At 39.0% G+C, this 15,533-nt stretch overlaps 2 protein-coding genes across 4 annotated transcripts; one reads left to right on the top strand and one right to left on the bottom strand.

Annotated features, from left to right (window-relative positions):
* Nucleotides 1-2,465: 2,465 nt before the first annotated feature.
* Nucleotides 2,466-6,421, top strand: LOC103710179 (trafficking protein particle complex subunit 6b-like). 3 transcript variants are annotated; one of them, XM_008795815.3, is made up of 5 exons: nucleotides 2,466-2,672; nucleotides 2,759-2,946; nucleotides 5,300-5,417; nucleotides 5,512-5,746; nucleotides 6,226-6,254. In XM_008795815.3, the coding sequence occupies exons 2-5, from the start codon at nucleotides 2,795-2,797 to the stop codon at nucleotides 6,252-6,254; spliced, it is 534 nt and encodes a 177-aa protein (XP_008794037.2). In that variant the 5' UTR covers nucleotides 2,466-2,672; nucleotides 2,759-2,794. The 3 variants fall into 3 exon arrangements, with proteins under 3 accessions (XP_008794037.2, XP_008794039.2, XP_038970162.1); XM_008795817.3 differs by having other exon boundaries at nucleotides 2,467-2,672; nucleotides 2,764-2,946; XM_039114234.1 differs by lacking the exon at nucleotides 2,466-2,672 and having other exon boundaries at nucleotides 6,226-6,421.
* A 2,311-nt stretch (nucleotides 6,422-8,732) lies between these two features.
* Nucleotides 8,733-14,841, bottom strand: LOC103710178 (GRF-interacting factor 1). The gene is made up of 4 exons (XM_008795814.2): nucleotides 14,566-14,841; nucleotides 12,853-12,929; nucleotides 11,501-11,582; nucleotides 8,733-9,457 (listed from the first exon to the last, which is right to left on the bottom strand). Exons 1-4 carry the CDS (start codon nucleotides 14,647-14,649, stop codon nucleotides 9,053-9,055), a joined length of 648 nt encoding a protein of 215 aa, XP_008794036.1. The 5' UTR covers nucleotides 14,650-14,841; the 3' UTR covers nucleotides 8,733-9,052.
* Nucleotides 14,842-15,533: the final 692 nt, after the last annotated feature.

Genomic DNA, 15,533 nt, shown 5'->3' with positions numbered 1-15,533 from the left:
TGGCGCTGATGGCTTATACCCATCTACTATAAATACATCCAACAAAAATCAGAAAATAAAACATCATGGAACCAAACAGGCATGGTTCCATGATCCATCCATAACGTACCACCACCAGAGTATCAGGTTTTTCTAAAATGTGAAGGCTTTTCTCTAGTATCCGGCCGACAAGCCCGACTCAGCGTCCTCTCTCCTTACTCTTTCTCTAAAGATAGCATGAACTATTCAATTGTTGCTTATGATCTGGACTATCCATATACAATTTTTTTGGATATTTTATGTAACTTTGGCCGGGTAGAATTCTTTAGGCACACGAGATGGACTCAATTTGTCCTCAGCTGCTGCAATGGGACCTCTCGTGTTCGTAGGCAAACAACTGAATCCATCTTCTACTAGTGGGCCTTGGAACCATTTAAACCTCTCGTGTTACAGAAATTTAGCGTGCCAACGTGCTATACCATGGACGCTGCATGCTGACTGTAATATAATCTTATTTTTTTTCAACTTCAGAGTCGAAAAAGGAGGGCTCCTGGTAATATACCATGTACCTTATACACTGATGATAACATAATCTAATTATTTGACAATAGAGATTAAAAAATAATAGAAAAGGCTAGTTCAGAATAGAACAACCTTGTCATTAAAAATTAATGAATATCTCAAACTTGTGAACAGAAAATAATTGAAGTCCATTCATTAAAACTTCGGAGGCATGCATTTGCCCCATGCAGAGCCGTGGAAGTTATGGACCTGGACCTCTTCCAGTGGGAGGAATGCGAGGCATTTCCAAGTTCGCCATTGCTGGTTTGTCACAAGGATTTAGAATTGGCCATGACCCTTTCCCCCGGTTTTTGACCTTGCATTGCCCTGTATATATTCCTACACGAAGGTACCCATTCTTCTCACAATCCTTGCCTTCCTCTAATCCAACCAACGTACGGATACTAATCTTGGAGAGCGTATGGGTTGTTTTCAGAGGAACCTACTGGTGGTGATCTCCATGGTTTTCTTCCTCTGGCTTTTGAGTTGGCAACCCATCTTGGCTGCAAAGCTCATGGAGGGGCCGTATCAAAGCGGGCAAGGAAGTGGCTACGGGGCCGGCTGCACCCGGAGTGGCCGGGATTCCAATTCCTGGTCATGTAGCGAGCCCTACCGTGCTACCGTCCCTGCGCCCATGCCCTATCGATACGTACGTGGTCGCCGGCCGGCCAGGGCCAAACCATTCTCGTAACAAACAGTGCGCAAGATGCGGTCTCGAGGTCCAGTGGCTGTTCCTCCATGTTGCGTGGCCATGCTTTGATGGGGTTCTGATCCACTTGGAAGCCAACCATTTAGATTTTGACCATAATTGATCTTAAAACAAGACAATAATGATCAGGTTTCTAGGAAGTTTAACAAGTAGTTTCGTGGTAAAATTAAAGTTTTTTATGTACAAAGTGAAATAAGTGTCATTAGAAATAAATGGTTTGTGGCGGTTCCATTGAAATGAAATCTTTTTAGATGGTATTAATTTGAGTTGCACATTTTTTGGGAGAGGAACAGGCTCATGGATATCCCATGGCAGTCTCCAGAGTCCAGACACAAACCTGAATAATACTTGGCCCCTCTGCAGACTTAATTTATGCCAGCATTAGAAATAGAAAAGTCGCAATGATGTCCAGACATATATCAAGCAACAAGAAAACATGGAAAAAGAGAGGAAGCAAAGCTCTTTCGCGGATTTTTGGAAGGAAAAGACTCGCTCGCTGGCTGGATTCCAGCTTCTCATTACAAACAATATCACTACCCTTCAGAATACAAAGTGACAATCCAACTATAGATATGTATGTATGTATATAGGTGACACGTACAATTAAGATAACTATGTTTTATTTCTAGGAGAAATTTCTCGTATGTATACATGCATAAATTTCTAGGAGAAATTTATGCGACTCCTTTGTCATTGCCTCGGAAAAGATTTCAGCTATTAGTAGTGTTGAAGACGCATGAGATAAATGATATTGTCAAGATAGATAGTGCTGTCTAATGAAATGACAATTAATCAACTTCGATGTGGTTTGTTGGCTCGTAGAAGACAATTGCTTACAATTTTGATGGCATTCATATTATCAACTTGAAGGGGAGTTGGAGCAAAGAAATTGATACCGATATTTGAGAGGTCCCTGAAGCCAAATAATTTCACTACAAGCAATTGGCATCGATCTAATTCGGCTTCGGTAGCGGATTTTGAACCAGTGCTATGTTTCCAAGCAAGTAATGCTTCTCCAAGAAAGGTGCAAAATTTTATGGAACATCTAGTGTCAGGGCAGCCAGCAAAATCTAAGCAGTAAGTTGAAAGCTTAGCGGAAGAGGAAAAGAGCAACATTCTACCTATAATTCCATTTTAAGTACCTCGCCGACTAGATGTAACTGACTTCCGATTAGATTTTTTTCCTGATCTAAGCACACCCTTGCTTTTATCTGGTGCACCCCGTTTGTGTCCCCTAAGAGCTCAGCTAAGCCGACAGTGAGATGTTGCTATCTGAAAATAGGAGTAAGCCTTGTCTGGTGTTACGCCCTTCTTGATCCCCTCCTTCCCTGTCCCTTTCGTCTTCCTTCGCTCGCCGTCACCCCAACCCGCCGGCACCCTTCTCCGACGAACGGCGATCGAGTTGCGTCCGACGCCCTCTCAGGTATCCGCCGCCCTAATCCTAAATAAGGTGGGTAATTATATTCTATATATATATATTTTTATCTTGGATTTTTTTTTCCCTCCTAGAGCAGTGCATTGTTCCGCCGGAAACGGACGGTGGAGATGGGGAGGGAGGTGGCTGAGACCTGCATGGAAGGCATGATCTTGGAGATGGTGTCCGCGTACTCCACCCGCTTCTACGCCACGAAGCCCGACCTCGCCGCCCGCCGGATCGAGGCCATTGGCTACCAGGTCGGCCTCCAGCTCTCCGAGAGGTACGCTTACCACCCTACCTTTTCCTCTCCTCCTCCTTTTCCTTTCTAAATTCTATTTCTAATTCTATGTTAAATTTGCTTGTGCGGGCATCACGTTTTAGGAAGATAAAGTTTTAGAAATGTTTGTGTTTGCATATCTTATTCTCCCCAAGAAGAATAAATTTTATGGAGCAGCCAAGTGGAAGATATTAGATAGTGTGGATTTTAGTTGTGGACATTCTTGAGATGAGGACGCGGCAATGGCTTGTCTTTAGATATTAAATGCTAATAGCATATGATAATAATTGGTGCTTGTGTTTGTAGCATGGATTCTACGTTCAGCTAGGCTTGTGACTGAGGACCAGATTCTAATAGTTAAGCCTTCGTCTAGGTTCTGGAAAAGACCTCCTTATGATGAAGATACTAATCCCCTCTTTGTTTTGTGGAGACTTCCAAGTTTGGAGTGGATGAGGATCTCTTATGTCTCAAGTTTAGAATGGAGGTTTTTCAGCCCAGATGATAAAACAGAGGTTTAGTTTCCTTAAATTCTGTTAATTAGAGAGAATTCTAATTGATAGGGGGCGCTGGAGCAAAAAGCCTTATAAGCTCTGCAACAATAAAGGAGGACTTGATCCCACGAAAATGGACTGCCTCAAAACTACAAGCCTCGATGTTTGAAAGGAAAATTTAATTCATGAATGAATCTACAAAATTCTAGTTTTTGTAAAATGGACGCCCAACATGAGAGCCTTCATTCTCCAAGACTTAGGCGTGGGGCTTGGCTTTATGCACGTAAGATTGAATCTTACTAAAGAGGCTTACTCCCTATAAACTCAGCTTGGGTCTGATCCTTCTAAAGGCTGGAGTTTGGAGCTAAGCTCTTTAATATGCCTCATTTAAAAAAGCTGTCATCTTTGGAAATCAAAATTGATGATGGGACTCAACCTTCCTGAAATTAAAATACCTTCAAAGCAAAGAATACAGCTCGTTGAACTTTTAAAACTAGAAGTTGTTTGATTTAAGCCTCTTGAGCTTAAACCTAAATTCAGTTGGTTTCTAGAATGAACAGTTCAAACCTATGAACCTTGTTTTTGAATTCAGATGTAACTATATGACAATAGGCCCAACTCTATAGGCACAGAACATTAGTTTGTGCCAAGTTTTCTATGCCTACAAGGATGATTTGGGCCCGTCCCTGTAGGTCCAAAATGTTGGCTCAAGTTCATGGTTCTGACAAACATGAGTTCGGCCTTTGGTGCTTCATAATTTGAAAAGGATGCTGCAACATTTACCCCAAAATGTCCAACGAAAGGGTATTTTGGTGCAATAGCTGGGGGTTGGAGTGTTGATTTTGGGGATCAAAATGCCCATTTGGTTTATGGTGGTTCCCTAGAAAAACCAGGGTTTATAGCTTTCTACGGTAACCTTTTTGAGGACACAGCATTTTCCTTCAAGATACATACGGACTTACCTCGTCAGGTTCAAGATTAATGGACTTAATCTTTCTTTAACAAAACTAATCTTATGTTTCTCAAAAAAGATAAGTGGACAATTCTGATAATCAAATTAATATATTTGAACTTAGCCCTGTAAGTCTATTGTAGGTGAGTTCAGCTTTCTAAGTTTATTTACTAGTCAGATTCACCTGGCTTACTCCTCTAAGCTAATTAACATGAGTCTAATTCTTAGAACTTAAACACTCTTGTAATGATTACAACTCAATTTCTTAAGCCCTAGAATGTGACCAGCTGACCATCTCCCAAATATAGTTTGGTCCTTTGAGCCTGACTGAATTAGGATCAAATTCATTCCTCCAGATCCAATCACGTAAGTATGCTCGGTCCTCTAATCTTGGTCCCTTCAACCCTTGTATCATTGAATCTGAATTAAGTTTCAGGCTCAGTTAAACATACAAGATACAACCACAGTTAGTCCTTTGGCCCTGGTCAATTAAAGTTGGGCCAAGCACTCCGAGTCCAATCAAACAATCCGAATAGGCTAGCCCTCTGACCCTTATGAAACTGAACATGGACTTATTTCTTGGAGTCCATTAAATATTGTAACCAGGGTTAGCCCTCTGACCTTGGTTGAACTAAACTTGGGTGCAGTCCTTAGTCCAATTATGCTAGAACCCAGTCCGCTGAATTTGAGTAAGTCATTTGATTATGGTTGGGGTAACTATCTGATGCTTAACAAATTTAATATAAATTTGATCCTTTGAGTCCAATTAAATATGTAAGGCTAGCTCTTACAATTCATATTTACTTTAGTCTGTATAAGAACTGGAGAATCCAGTTCTTCGTCCTCTGGTGATCATATCCTTTTTTATGCTTGAGACTGTTACATTCTTTCCTATCCCCTTTTTTCTTACCAGATATACAACAGAGCGCCCACGGTTTGGTGATCATCTAGAGGCAATCAAGTTCATCTGCAAAGATTTTTGGTCAGAGCTATTCAATAAGCAGATTGATAACCTGAGGACTAATCACCGAGTAATCCCAACAAGCAGATTGTTAAGCCTCAAAGATATATTTTATGTGCTTGTGTTTTCAAGGATATGCATGATTGTATTTTATCATCTTGCAGGGTACGTTTGTGCTTCAGGATAATCGGTTCCGTTGGCTTACACGCATACCAATCAATTCATTGCCCAATAAGATGGATGCATCCCAGCATGACCCTTCTGCACCAACCCCTGATAATAAAGCAGCTCAAGACACAAGCATGCATCTCTATTTCCCATGTGGAATTATAAGGGGGGCCCTCTCCAGCCTGGGAATTCCATGTGCTGTTTCTGCTGACATATCCAACCTGCCTGCATGTGAGAGTAATTACACCTCTGTTTTGGCATTTGGGACTAGTAGAATTTTTTCATTCTAGCTTGTTGCTTCATTGAACTTGTCAATAAAGCCTACTAAAGTGTTGGCTAAACAAAAGATTCTTGAGTAGATTAGCTGGCCTGCCTTGTTCACACTTAGGGTGATTTCACAGAGCATAGCTCAATAAGCAACCAATTTTTCCCTCAAAGATATGGTTTGATGAGCACCAACAGGTGCAGGCCTCTTCAAAGCTGGGAAGGTCAGGTATATATCTGTGAATAGGGTATTTGCTGGTGGGCAGCTGATTGACTCTTGTAAAGTTCTATTATCTAGATGTTGATGATAAGCATAGTGCAGTATCCCTTTTTCTGGAATGTTGATCATAGGCATACCCTGTAGTCCATTTTCTAGAGTGTTACTGATAGGCGATAAGCATACATTATCTGAATCTAATGTGCTATGGTTTCTGACTGATTGACAGGTTCGTTTGTGGTACGCATAAAAGCTTAATGCATGCTGGTGGGAGAAGGTTCACCTATGGCTTGAAGGATTCAGAGAAATCTTTGTCTAATCTTCTTCCATGAAATTCAATAAAGTTAACTCCATTTTCGTTCTTGATCTCATAAATAAACCTATGATTTCAACAATAAATTTTGCTTTACCTTTTACTGGAATCAGCAATAACTTGTTTTGGTTTGAAAGAACAGGCTGCATTATTTTGTTTTTTTCATTTTTTGAGGCAATTTGAGTTACTTTATATTGAAATTCCTATCTGTAGCATATGCAGATGTTGCTGCACTAAGAGCTAGTGTTTTTTCTAATCTAGAATTTTAAAATTCTAGATTAAAGGGATAGAAGCTTTTTTGGATGATTTTAAGGTGTTTGGTAAAAATTTTAAAATAATTTTTTGGCTCCTCCAAAAACTAAAAAAAATATCTACTAGAAAAAACTTTTAACCAAAATAAATGAAGTGGATAAACAAACAATTAAATCAATGATCAGAAATACTGAATCTTTTCATTAAACTTGAAAAGAGAAATGCATAGGTTAGAAATAGACCAGAAATGCACTGCAGGCAATGAACAAAAATGTAATATTCTAAAAGAAAATTCTAGAGAAAACAACATAAAGCACATAGAAGCCCCTCGAAAAAAAACCCAATAAAAGTTTTAAAGTATATGGATGGTCACATAAAGTAATTTCATCCGAAGAACGCACAGGATGTTTTAGAACACTTTAGCACGCAATAAAGACAGGCAAAATCATGATTTAGCACAGGGAAAAGGAGAAATCCAAGCAGTCAAGAAGATTTTTTTTTCCTTCTCAATTAGAGATTAAAGTGTGAGCAATAAAGAATTATAATGAGCTTGCATGGTCCATAACTCCAGTGACCTAAGGGAGCCCTAATCCTGGAGCTATAAACTTTAGAAGATGGAGAAAGGGGAGAAAAGGAAGAAGAAGAAAAGAGGAATATATGCTATCATCGAAGACAATGATACATTGTATTCTTCATCTTCCTCAATGAAACCAGCAAAAAATTAAAAATTTATCTCCCTTTTGGCATTTAAGATTCCTGATGAACAATACAGACTTTGACACATTATTATATGATCAAAACTTTCTTTTTTTTAAAAAAAAGGGAACAAAAAGGTCCTAATAATGTATGCAAGTAATAGGTAATCATAACTAATGGATCCAACATCTGCTAGCTAGGTCAAAATCCAAATACACTCTTTCTGTAGACTTCATATATCAGAGTTACAAATGTCTGCAGAGTTCCAACTTCCACGAGCCAGAATTCTATGAGCAGACTGCAATCCTTTTTTCATAAGCTTTCACTAAATGCCCACCTTTCGATATTCTATATGTATTTTTATACCTTCTACAACACATACTAACCCACTAATTTACATTTCCATCACAGATTAAAAAAAAAATTAATAAAAAAAATCTTATATTATTTGAAACTTTTATTAAATTTCCATCAATTGTTAACATCAACAGCTTCCCATATAAAAGGCTGATGTGGACCAGTAAAGAAAACCACCAGGCCTCCACACAGGCGCACACTGCACACACACCATTGTGCATTAAAAAAACAAAATAATGAAATATATCAGAATATGGAAGAGGAAAGTTTTATGATCATAACTTTAAACATGAAAATGATTCAGAGATCATTTAATTGTTTATTTGATTAATACGAAAAAAGAACGTGAACATTCAGCTTCACGCAATACCAAACTCCAGACTCTGAAATTGACCTGAGAACTGATAGCTTGACTCTGCATTGAGTACAACACAAATTACTGTAAGAATGAGACCTTCTAAATCATAAACAGCTCAAACTACACGCCGAGCTACCAGATTTTGCAAGGTGCACCGACTACACCCCTTTTCTGTAAGCAAGTTAATGAGATAGACCATTCTCCCACATAACTAACTGCATGAAAGTATAATAACACAAATCAATTACAGCATGTCAGGTTCAGATAAATGTAGTCACCAGAGGATTGGTATAAAAGCATTAGCAAACATTTCAGAAATTATTATCCAAAAACTTCACCAAAACAAAATATTCCCTGATTTCTGTTCCGACTTCTTAAGGTCACATTTCTCATTTTGGTGATGGATACTATAAGCATCAGCTACCGCCGATCAGGTTGCTGATGATAGCCATATTTCCATCGAAGTGCTACTCTTGTACCTAGAAAATTTTCTGATACCCGTCACTTAGCTATCCTCTCACCCCAAAAAGCTTCCCCTGGTGCTCCTTGAACATTTAAGTTAATAAGCTGTGCACAGTACAATAATGGCTCCACAGTAAGCATATACATATTGCATCAGATTGTTTCTTCAATGATTACAGATCAACTGGTTAATAGCAATAAGTACCATGCGAAGAGGAAATATTTTCACAGAAGAGCATCCCCAAAGGAGGTTGCCTGTCATTTCTCCATGCATGACAGTGAGCATACCACAAAGCAATAGCCAAAGCAAAGCAAAGCAACATGGATTAATGAGATCACCACAGTACCCTACTTTAACAAAAGGTTCAATAGCCAAAGCAATAGCTATGATCCCTCAGCCTACAAATTTACAAATCTAATGCTTAGTGCATCTCACACTAAAGAAAGTCTGAAAGACAGGTTCATGGTCCTCATCAACATTAACATGCACCACTACCAAGATCAGGATGACATGCCAATCATCCAGATTGTTCCAACCAACATGAAAATTTTGCCTGTTAAGTCCGCAACCTTCCTGTGGAGTTTAAAACTCTCAACTACTTCCACCACGGAAACCAACTAGTTCCCTTCCTCTTCCGATCCCTTCAGGTACAGAGGCTCAGTGGCATCCCCGCTTTGGCCACCTGAGTTGCCACCATGTCCTTCGGTAGGCAATGCATTCCCCACTTCCTGCTTTGCAGATCCACTGCTGCGGCCAAAGTCAGGAAATACACCAGCAGCCAGTGTCCCATTACCTCCAATGCTGGTCTCGCCATGAAGCATGTTGTACCCGCTGTTCCCTCCAGAGCTCATTCCAAGCTGGCTATGCAGTGCTGCTTGCTGCTGTTGCTGCAATGCAGACATTGGTGACTGAGCATACAGCATGGCGGACCGAGCAGCCATGAGAGATTGGGGTGTCATCTGCTGGGCTTGCTGGTGCTGCATATACCGAGGGCCTGATTGCATCACAGCATTCGGAGGAAACTGTAGGAAAGAAGACAATAAACATTAGATATACGATCATCAGGTCACTTTTATTTTTTGTGGATGTTGAGGTCCTACGGGCCAAAACTGACTTGGATATTGTATCAAATTCTCAAAATTTAAAAATGCTATCATGGAAAACTGTGAATCCAGATATTGGAACTCCCAGAAGCATCACATACTGGTGCCTCCCAGCAGTCAGAATATGGCGTTTCTTTCCAAAAAAGTTTTTGAGAACAGTTTTTAGGTGTGAGCATAACATTTCTCCATCTCAAATTTCTTCCATGACCCCTCAATATCTACACACACATATAACATGTATGTATATACAGTGATGGGCCGAAAGCAGATTTTGCATAATTAAGATGGTTACAATCAAAAAATACAAGTTTCAACTCTTTAACAAATTCTCTTCCAACAGTCTAATTCTGAAAAACTGAGCTTAAACACTACTTATCTACTTCAGGTGCAGTTATAATGAGATGCATATGGTTATAACATTGTATGAATGGGTGTAGTAAATTTTATCCTCCATATCTTCCATCTTTCACATACCCTGATCCCTCTCACCCCTGCACACCTCTTGAAGCACCATGAGCCCCCTAGCAACTACAGAAGTCCCCAAGCAAAATATATCCAGGGGAACAATAGGCTCATTTCATTGGAGGGAAGCCATGCCCTTTGTTCAACCTTGGCATATGGTTGATGCTAATGAACCAATATTTGTCAACAAGCAATTGCCACTGAAGTATGCATCCCAAGATTAGGCAACATCATAAAAGGAGTTCTCCTTCAAGACATTTGTGGGATTCACTTATGCATACTTTTTCTAAACACCACATAAGGCATGGAGTGCACTTACATCAACTTTGTAGACAGCTGACAGTGTCATATCCATGCATTTGATTTGTCCAGTTTATGTTTACACTTTCTTTCATTACTTTGCTCCAAGTGTATATTGTCACTCGATAACGTGGCCTCCAGTTGTACATCAGTATTTCATCTTCATTGCTGTTTACCTATTTACAAGAACTAATGGTTATCTTTGCACCAATAGCAAAAGGTAGGTACGATGTCAATTTACAAGGTGGCAATGGCATGCAATACCAAATATAGTTTCCAACCAATCCATTTTTCAGCAATGAGCAAGGAATTGCCGCCTTTCCATTGGATTACCTAGGAACTCGTGAGTCAACTCGCTATAGCTTGCTCAGATAATGTGGTAGTCTTTATTGCCTAGGTCCATGGGGATCGTCAGGTTTTTCAATAAAGAAAGAACATGCGAACTGGCTAGTAACAATGAGGAAGAAAGAAAGCCACAGTTATATGAAAAGTGAACAGTATGAGATATTCAGTACACAAACCCATAGAGTTAAAAGTGTATTCTGGTGATGAACCATTTTTCTTTGTCATTATACTAGGCAAACAATATAAAGCACCAAAGATCATAATTGGAATTTATATATAACAAAGTTTAATGTACCGACCCATACCGCATAGTATTAGGTATATTGGTCAAGTATCAGCACAATAAGGAGGTTTAGTACGGTACTGTACCGAAACTTGGTATAACTGTATCTCACATCTAGCAACATCCCATGTTGGTACAGGGTTGCACCATACCGACCGGTACTGCACCGATAAGCTATTGGTTCGATACTTGGTGCTGGTAGAGCAAACTTCATACATAATAATTGCATATTTAAAGGAGATAGGCACGGTATACAAAAGAAAACATTCGACAATATCACTAACATAGTTTTACACCTTAGTGATATGCATATCACTAAGCATGTCTTCCTTCATAGCTGTACTAGGCAAGGAATTAACTTTAAAGCATCAAACATTACAAAAGGAGTTTATATATGAAAGTAAAGTAGTTCAGATACTCATGCTAGAAAACTATATATACCCATTTCCTGGAAGAAATAAATATTATAAGCCAAATATCATACTTAGGCTTCCAAAGAATCTCCTGATTCATGATTTATATGACAAGACGAAAAGAAGGATTCATGATTTAACATCGACAGTGATTTATACCTGGGCAATGGTGGGAACTTGGGGTTGACTATCTGCAATCGCAGCAAGGTACATCAGATTTCTTTGAAGCTTAGCTTGATTCCTGAAACAGTAAATAAATGAAAAAGTTTATTATTAGTACAAAATAACAATATACATGCATGTATCTAGTGGAAACATTTCAAAATATCTAATCTAGGATAGAAGATGGAGTATAGAGCATAGTTTTGTTTTCAAAATTATAAGCACTTGTAATAATTAAAAGATGACCAGAATATAGGATATAACTAGGTAATTTCATTTTTTTAACTCAACCAGCAGAAATGGAAGAAGAAAACAAGCATGTCATGTAAAGTTGATGCACGGCCTTGGGAATAAAACTGCTTCAGATACAACTCTGTCTACAAAGGACTGTAGAAAGATGTAGTATCTTCAACTCCAGCTAGGTAATGTACACTGTTCTCCAAAGATGAAAAAAGAAACATGACAATGTCATAAGAATTAAAAAATAAGAGATGAAAAAGGGAAGAATTTAGATTTAGTGAGAGAAATCTTAGCATGCATCCAGTTTCATTAACCCCAATCGAAAATCAGAGAGAGACTTCTCTGAAGTTGTTTCATTCTATATTTGTTCTCCTAGATCATGATCCAGGGGAAAAAAAAAGCCACAAAGTCTGCTTACATTGTTCGTTATTCTATTTATCTTTATGAAATACTGTAGAAACATAAAACAAAATTTAACTAACTATTTCATGTTATGCGCAAAAGGTAATCAGCTGTTGAAGAACAGAAGTGAATAACTTTGACAGCATCTAAGTCAATTCAAAACGAGCTATATTAATTTTAGTTACTTTAATATCACATTATGATAAATACTGGATATATGTAAGTTACGTGTCTGTCACAGCAATGATTACAAATCAGCCTTGAGTCATCGACTTGCAAATCAAATCAGGATTTACTGAATAGCTTAGTATCTTTGCAACATCTGCCTTCAAACTGATGTCAACCATCACGTTTTTCACTTAGATCGCATCAAGATCGGCAGGGTAATCGAAATCTCATCTATTGCTATTTATATATCACAGGATGTTTTTAAATGTTTAAACATCATTGTAGGAAACATTTAACGTCGAAGCTAAACTAGAAGACTTCCATCTGTCTCGGTAGACCATGAAATTGCTAGTATGTAGCAGAAGAAATTAACTATAAATTAAAAAAACCTTGCTTTCAGGATTAACGAAGCTTTCTATTTGGCAGGTTTGAATACTTCAAATAACTGATTGTGGGTGAGAACTTCAGATGGTCAGATTTGATTTTAACAATGTTATCTGCATGTGCCCCTATTGCATAACAAAGAGATCCAAACTTACTCAGCACATTCATCAGCTTTCCCTGAGTTCTGATTGTCAAGAATGGCCAGAATCAACTGCTTATTCTCATCCAAATACTGCAACAGAACCAAGCAAAAACAAGTCCTGATTGAGACTCAAAGGAAAAGTATATCACATTAGAATGCAGAAAGAGAGAACTCAATGGAAAAGTAGACCACATTAACACACACTCACACAGAGAGAGAGAGCTGAAGTGAACAGGCTACTTCAGAAAAGACAACTAATAGACGCAAAAGGTAATTGTGATCAGTGAAGCATTTTATGTTTAGACTTAACTAGAAGTTAACGAAAGAACAAAAATGAAACCAGATAGGCATATAGATTATAGGAGCATCATAGTAGCGCCAATCAATGCAAAACAGAAGCTCTTGCAGCAATAGATGGCACATCATATCTTTGTGCACTGCCAAACATCAGCGAAACATAAAATATTCTCTGAGAAGCAGAGCAAACTGATTCAAAATGCGCCAATCCACACGTGAGACTTATAGAATTCCCATAAAGGAAGAAAAAACAAAATGCACCGTACCTTATAAATTCGATGCTAATAACTACTGAATCTCATAAATAACCAAACTGGCGACTATATGATCCATTGATGATCATGTCGCACTCAGATGGCTGTGACAAAAATCTAATGGATAGGCTCAGTAAGAAAATATTTTCGATATGCAAGTCAGTTAAGATTTAGGAAAAGAACCAAAACTAAAACAGAAAGTTGCACAGAAAAGAAATCAAATAATATCAACCAGAAGTAGGCCCACTCGTGAAAAGAGCTCCAAAACTGACAAATTAAAAAAAAAAAGAGTTCAAAGTCACCAGTGCAAAGAAGCAACCAATGAACTGCCAAACTTCTATGATAAGTGAAAGGCACCCAAAAAGAAACAGAACTCAACCAATATGCACCATCCCAGGCAGAATGAACTAAAAATGCCAAAGAAAAAAAGAATGAAAGATGAAAGATGAAAGATGAAAGCACAACTCACTTCTTGTAAAAACAGGAATCCTACCTTCTCCACACCAGCAAAAACCCGCTGATATTTTGCAAAAATAACACTAATCGATTTATAAAAAAAAAAAATTCTATTATGGCAACAAAGATTAATCATCGGCAATCTAACCAAGAAAAAGGGCACACATCTACCAAACAACCAAAGAATCCGCTATTGGCTTACAAACAGTCGATAAACAGACCAACTCATCTGAAACGCAAAGAGTAAAGCAACTAATGGAAAAACAGAAAAAATAAAAAGAAATAAAAAAACAAAACATCCCCGTATGACAATGAACCACCAAAGAACCCCCTGTACCCAAAAATCGCACGAATCACCAATGAGAAGCTCAACCAAGCACCCAAGAAAAAGCGACCTATTTGCCAATGAATCAGCCAAAAAAAAAACAACTTTTCCTAAACATCCAAACATCAACAATCAACAAGAAAAAAAAAAAGAAACAAAAAGAAAATGATCTGCAAAAGAAAAAAATATATCTCTAAAAGCAATACCACCCAACCCACCTGAAATGCATCACCAGATACATCTCATCACACCCCAAAAATCCGATCAAAACCGGAACACCGCCACAAACCAAAACAGAAAACCAGATAAACATTCAAACAACAAACAGATTAAAAGAAAAGAGGAGACTTTTTTCCCTCTAAAAAGAGAAATGGAAAGTGGAAACGAAGAGGACCTGCTGGATGATATCAGTGGTGATCTGATTCGGCGAGGCGTAGGCGGCCATCATCGGCTGCATCTGCATAAGGTGCTGCTGCATTCTCTCTCTAAAAAGCACACGCAATCTCTCTCTCTCTCTCTCTCTCTCTCCCTCCCTCCCTCCCTCCCTCCTTCTCGCGTTCGCGTCGCAAAGAAAGAGGCAATAAAATGAGATGAGAGCAGGTGGCGAAGCAGAGGGCCGGGTGGTGGTTTTTTGGGCTTTGGGAGGGTTTTTTCTTCTTTTTTTTTTTGGGAGGTTTTGCTCCCCTCCCCCGTCTAGTTGCTTTCACGCTCCCCTCACCGCGTAACGCCACTCCTTCGCATTCCGATGCACTATTTCTTTATACTTCCGTTAGCTTTATAGCCGTTGCCGCTACTTATTATACGGTGGATGCTGGCAGGTGAGCTCACCTGAGGTGCTGGGGATTCAATGCTTTCTATTTTTGTCTCCCTCTCCGACCATCACGTGCGAGGGGGAGGGGGGGAGGAAACCTACGACCGTAATCTTGGATCACATGCCTGTTCGGTCGGTCGGACCGCTCGGTCGGGGATGGGGTTTCCATAATTTTTCGTCATGCCCGTTCTGCCGCTACTTCTGCTGCAGTTTCTAGGGGGCGTATTCATTGCTCTGGGCGCAAGATGTAATACTGTAGAAGGGAAGGTGCCTTGTGATTTAGTTTTCTAATTGCTGAAAATAAAAAAGAGCATAGTTGGTGGTAAATGTGGAGCTAGAGTGGAGATGAAGAGCATGCGACATGCACTTTGTTGAAAGAGGAAAGGTGTGGCATGGAGATACCATGCCAGGGTTTTGTATGTGTCGGTCCATACTGGTCGAAGCAAATTGATGCAAATTAATGCAAATCTGTAGAACATCTTGCTCTGTAAATTTTTTGTTGCATATACCTAGACGTATGATCGGCATGATGTTGATGATTCAATACTGTA

Source organism: Phoenix dactylifera, chromosome 16 (genome assembly GCF_009389715.1).
Source record: "Phoenix dactylifera cultivar Barhee BC4 chromosome 16, palm_55x_up_171113_PBpolish2nd_filt_p, whole genome shotgun sequence".
Lineage (NCBI taxonomy): Eukaryota > Viridiplantae > Streptophyta > Magnoliopsida > Arecales > Arecaceae > Phoenix > Phoenix dactylifera.
The sequence above is the reverse complement of the archived record's forward strand: the minus strand, read 5'-3'. Positions and strand labels throughout refer to the sequence as shown.

What these genes read in the sequence shown, in the direction of transcription:
- LOC103710179 (XM_039114234.1), top strand. Translation starts at nt 2,795, where the DNA reads ATGGGGAGGGAGGTGGCTGAGACCTGCATGGAAGGCATGATCTTGGAG. An exon ending in GGCCTCCAGCTCTCCGAGAG is followed by an intron (nt 2,947 to 5,299) that starts GTACGCTTACCA and finishes TTTTCTTACCAG; the next exon opens with ATATACAACAGAGCGCCCAC. An exon ending in CATATCCAACCTGCCTGCAT is followed by an intron (nt 5,747 to 6,225) that starts GTGAGAGTAATT and finishes ACTGATTGACAG; the next exon opens with GTTCGTTTGTGGTACGCATA.
- LOC103710178 (XM_008795814.2), bottom strand. Translation starts at nt 14,649, where the DNA reads ATGCAGCAGCACCTTATGCAGATGCAGCCGATGATGGCCGCCTACGCC. An exon ending in CCACTGATATCATCCAGCAG is followed by an intron (nt 12,930 to 14,565) that starts GTCCTCTTCGTT and finishes GTTCTGTTGCAG; the next exon opens with TATTTGGATGAGAATAAGCA. An exon ending in AAAGCTGATGAATGTGCTGA is followed by an intron (nt 11,583 to 12,852) that starts GTAAGTTTGGAT and finishes TTACTGTTTCAG; the next exon opens with GAATCAAGCTAAGCTTCAAA.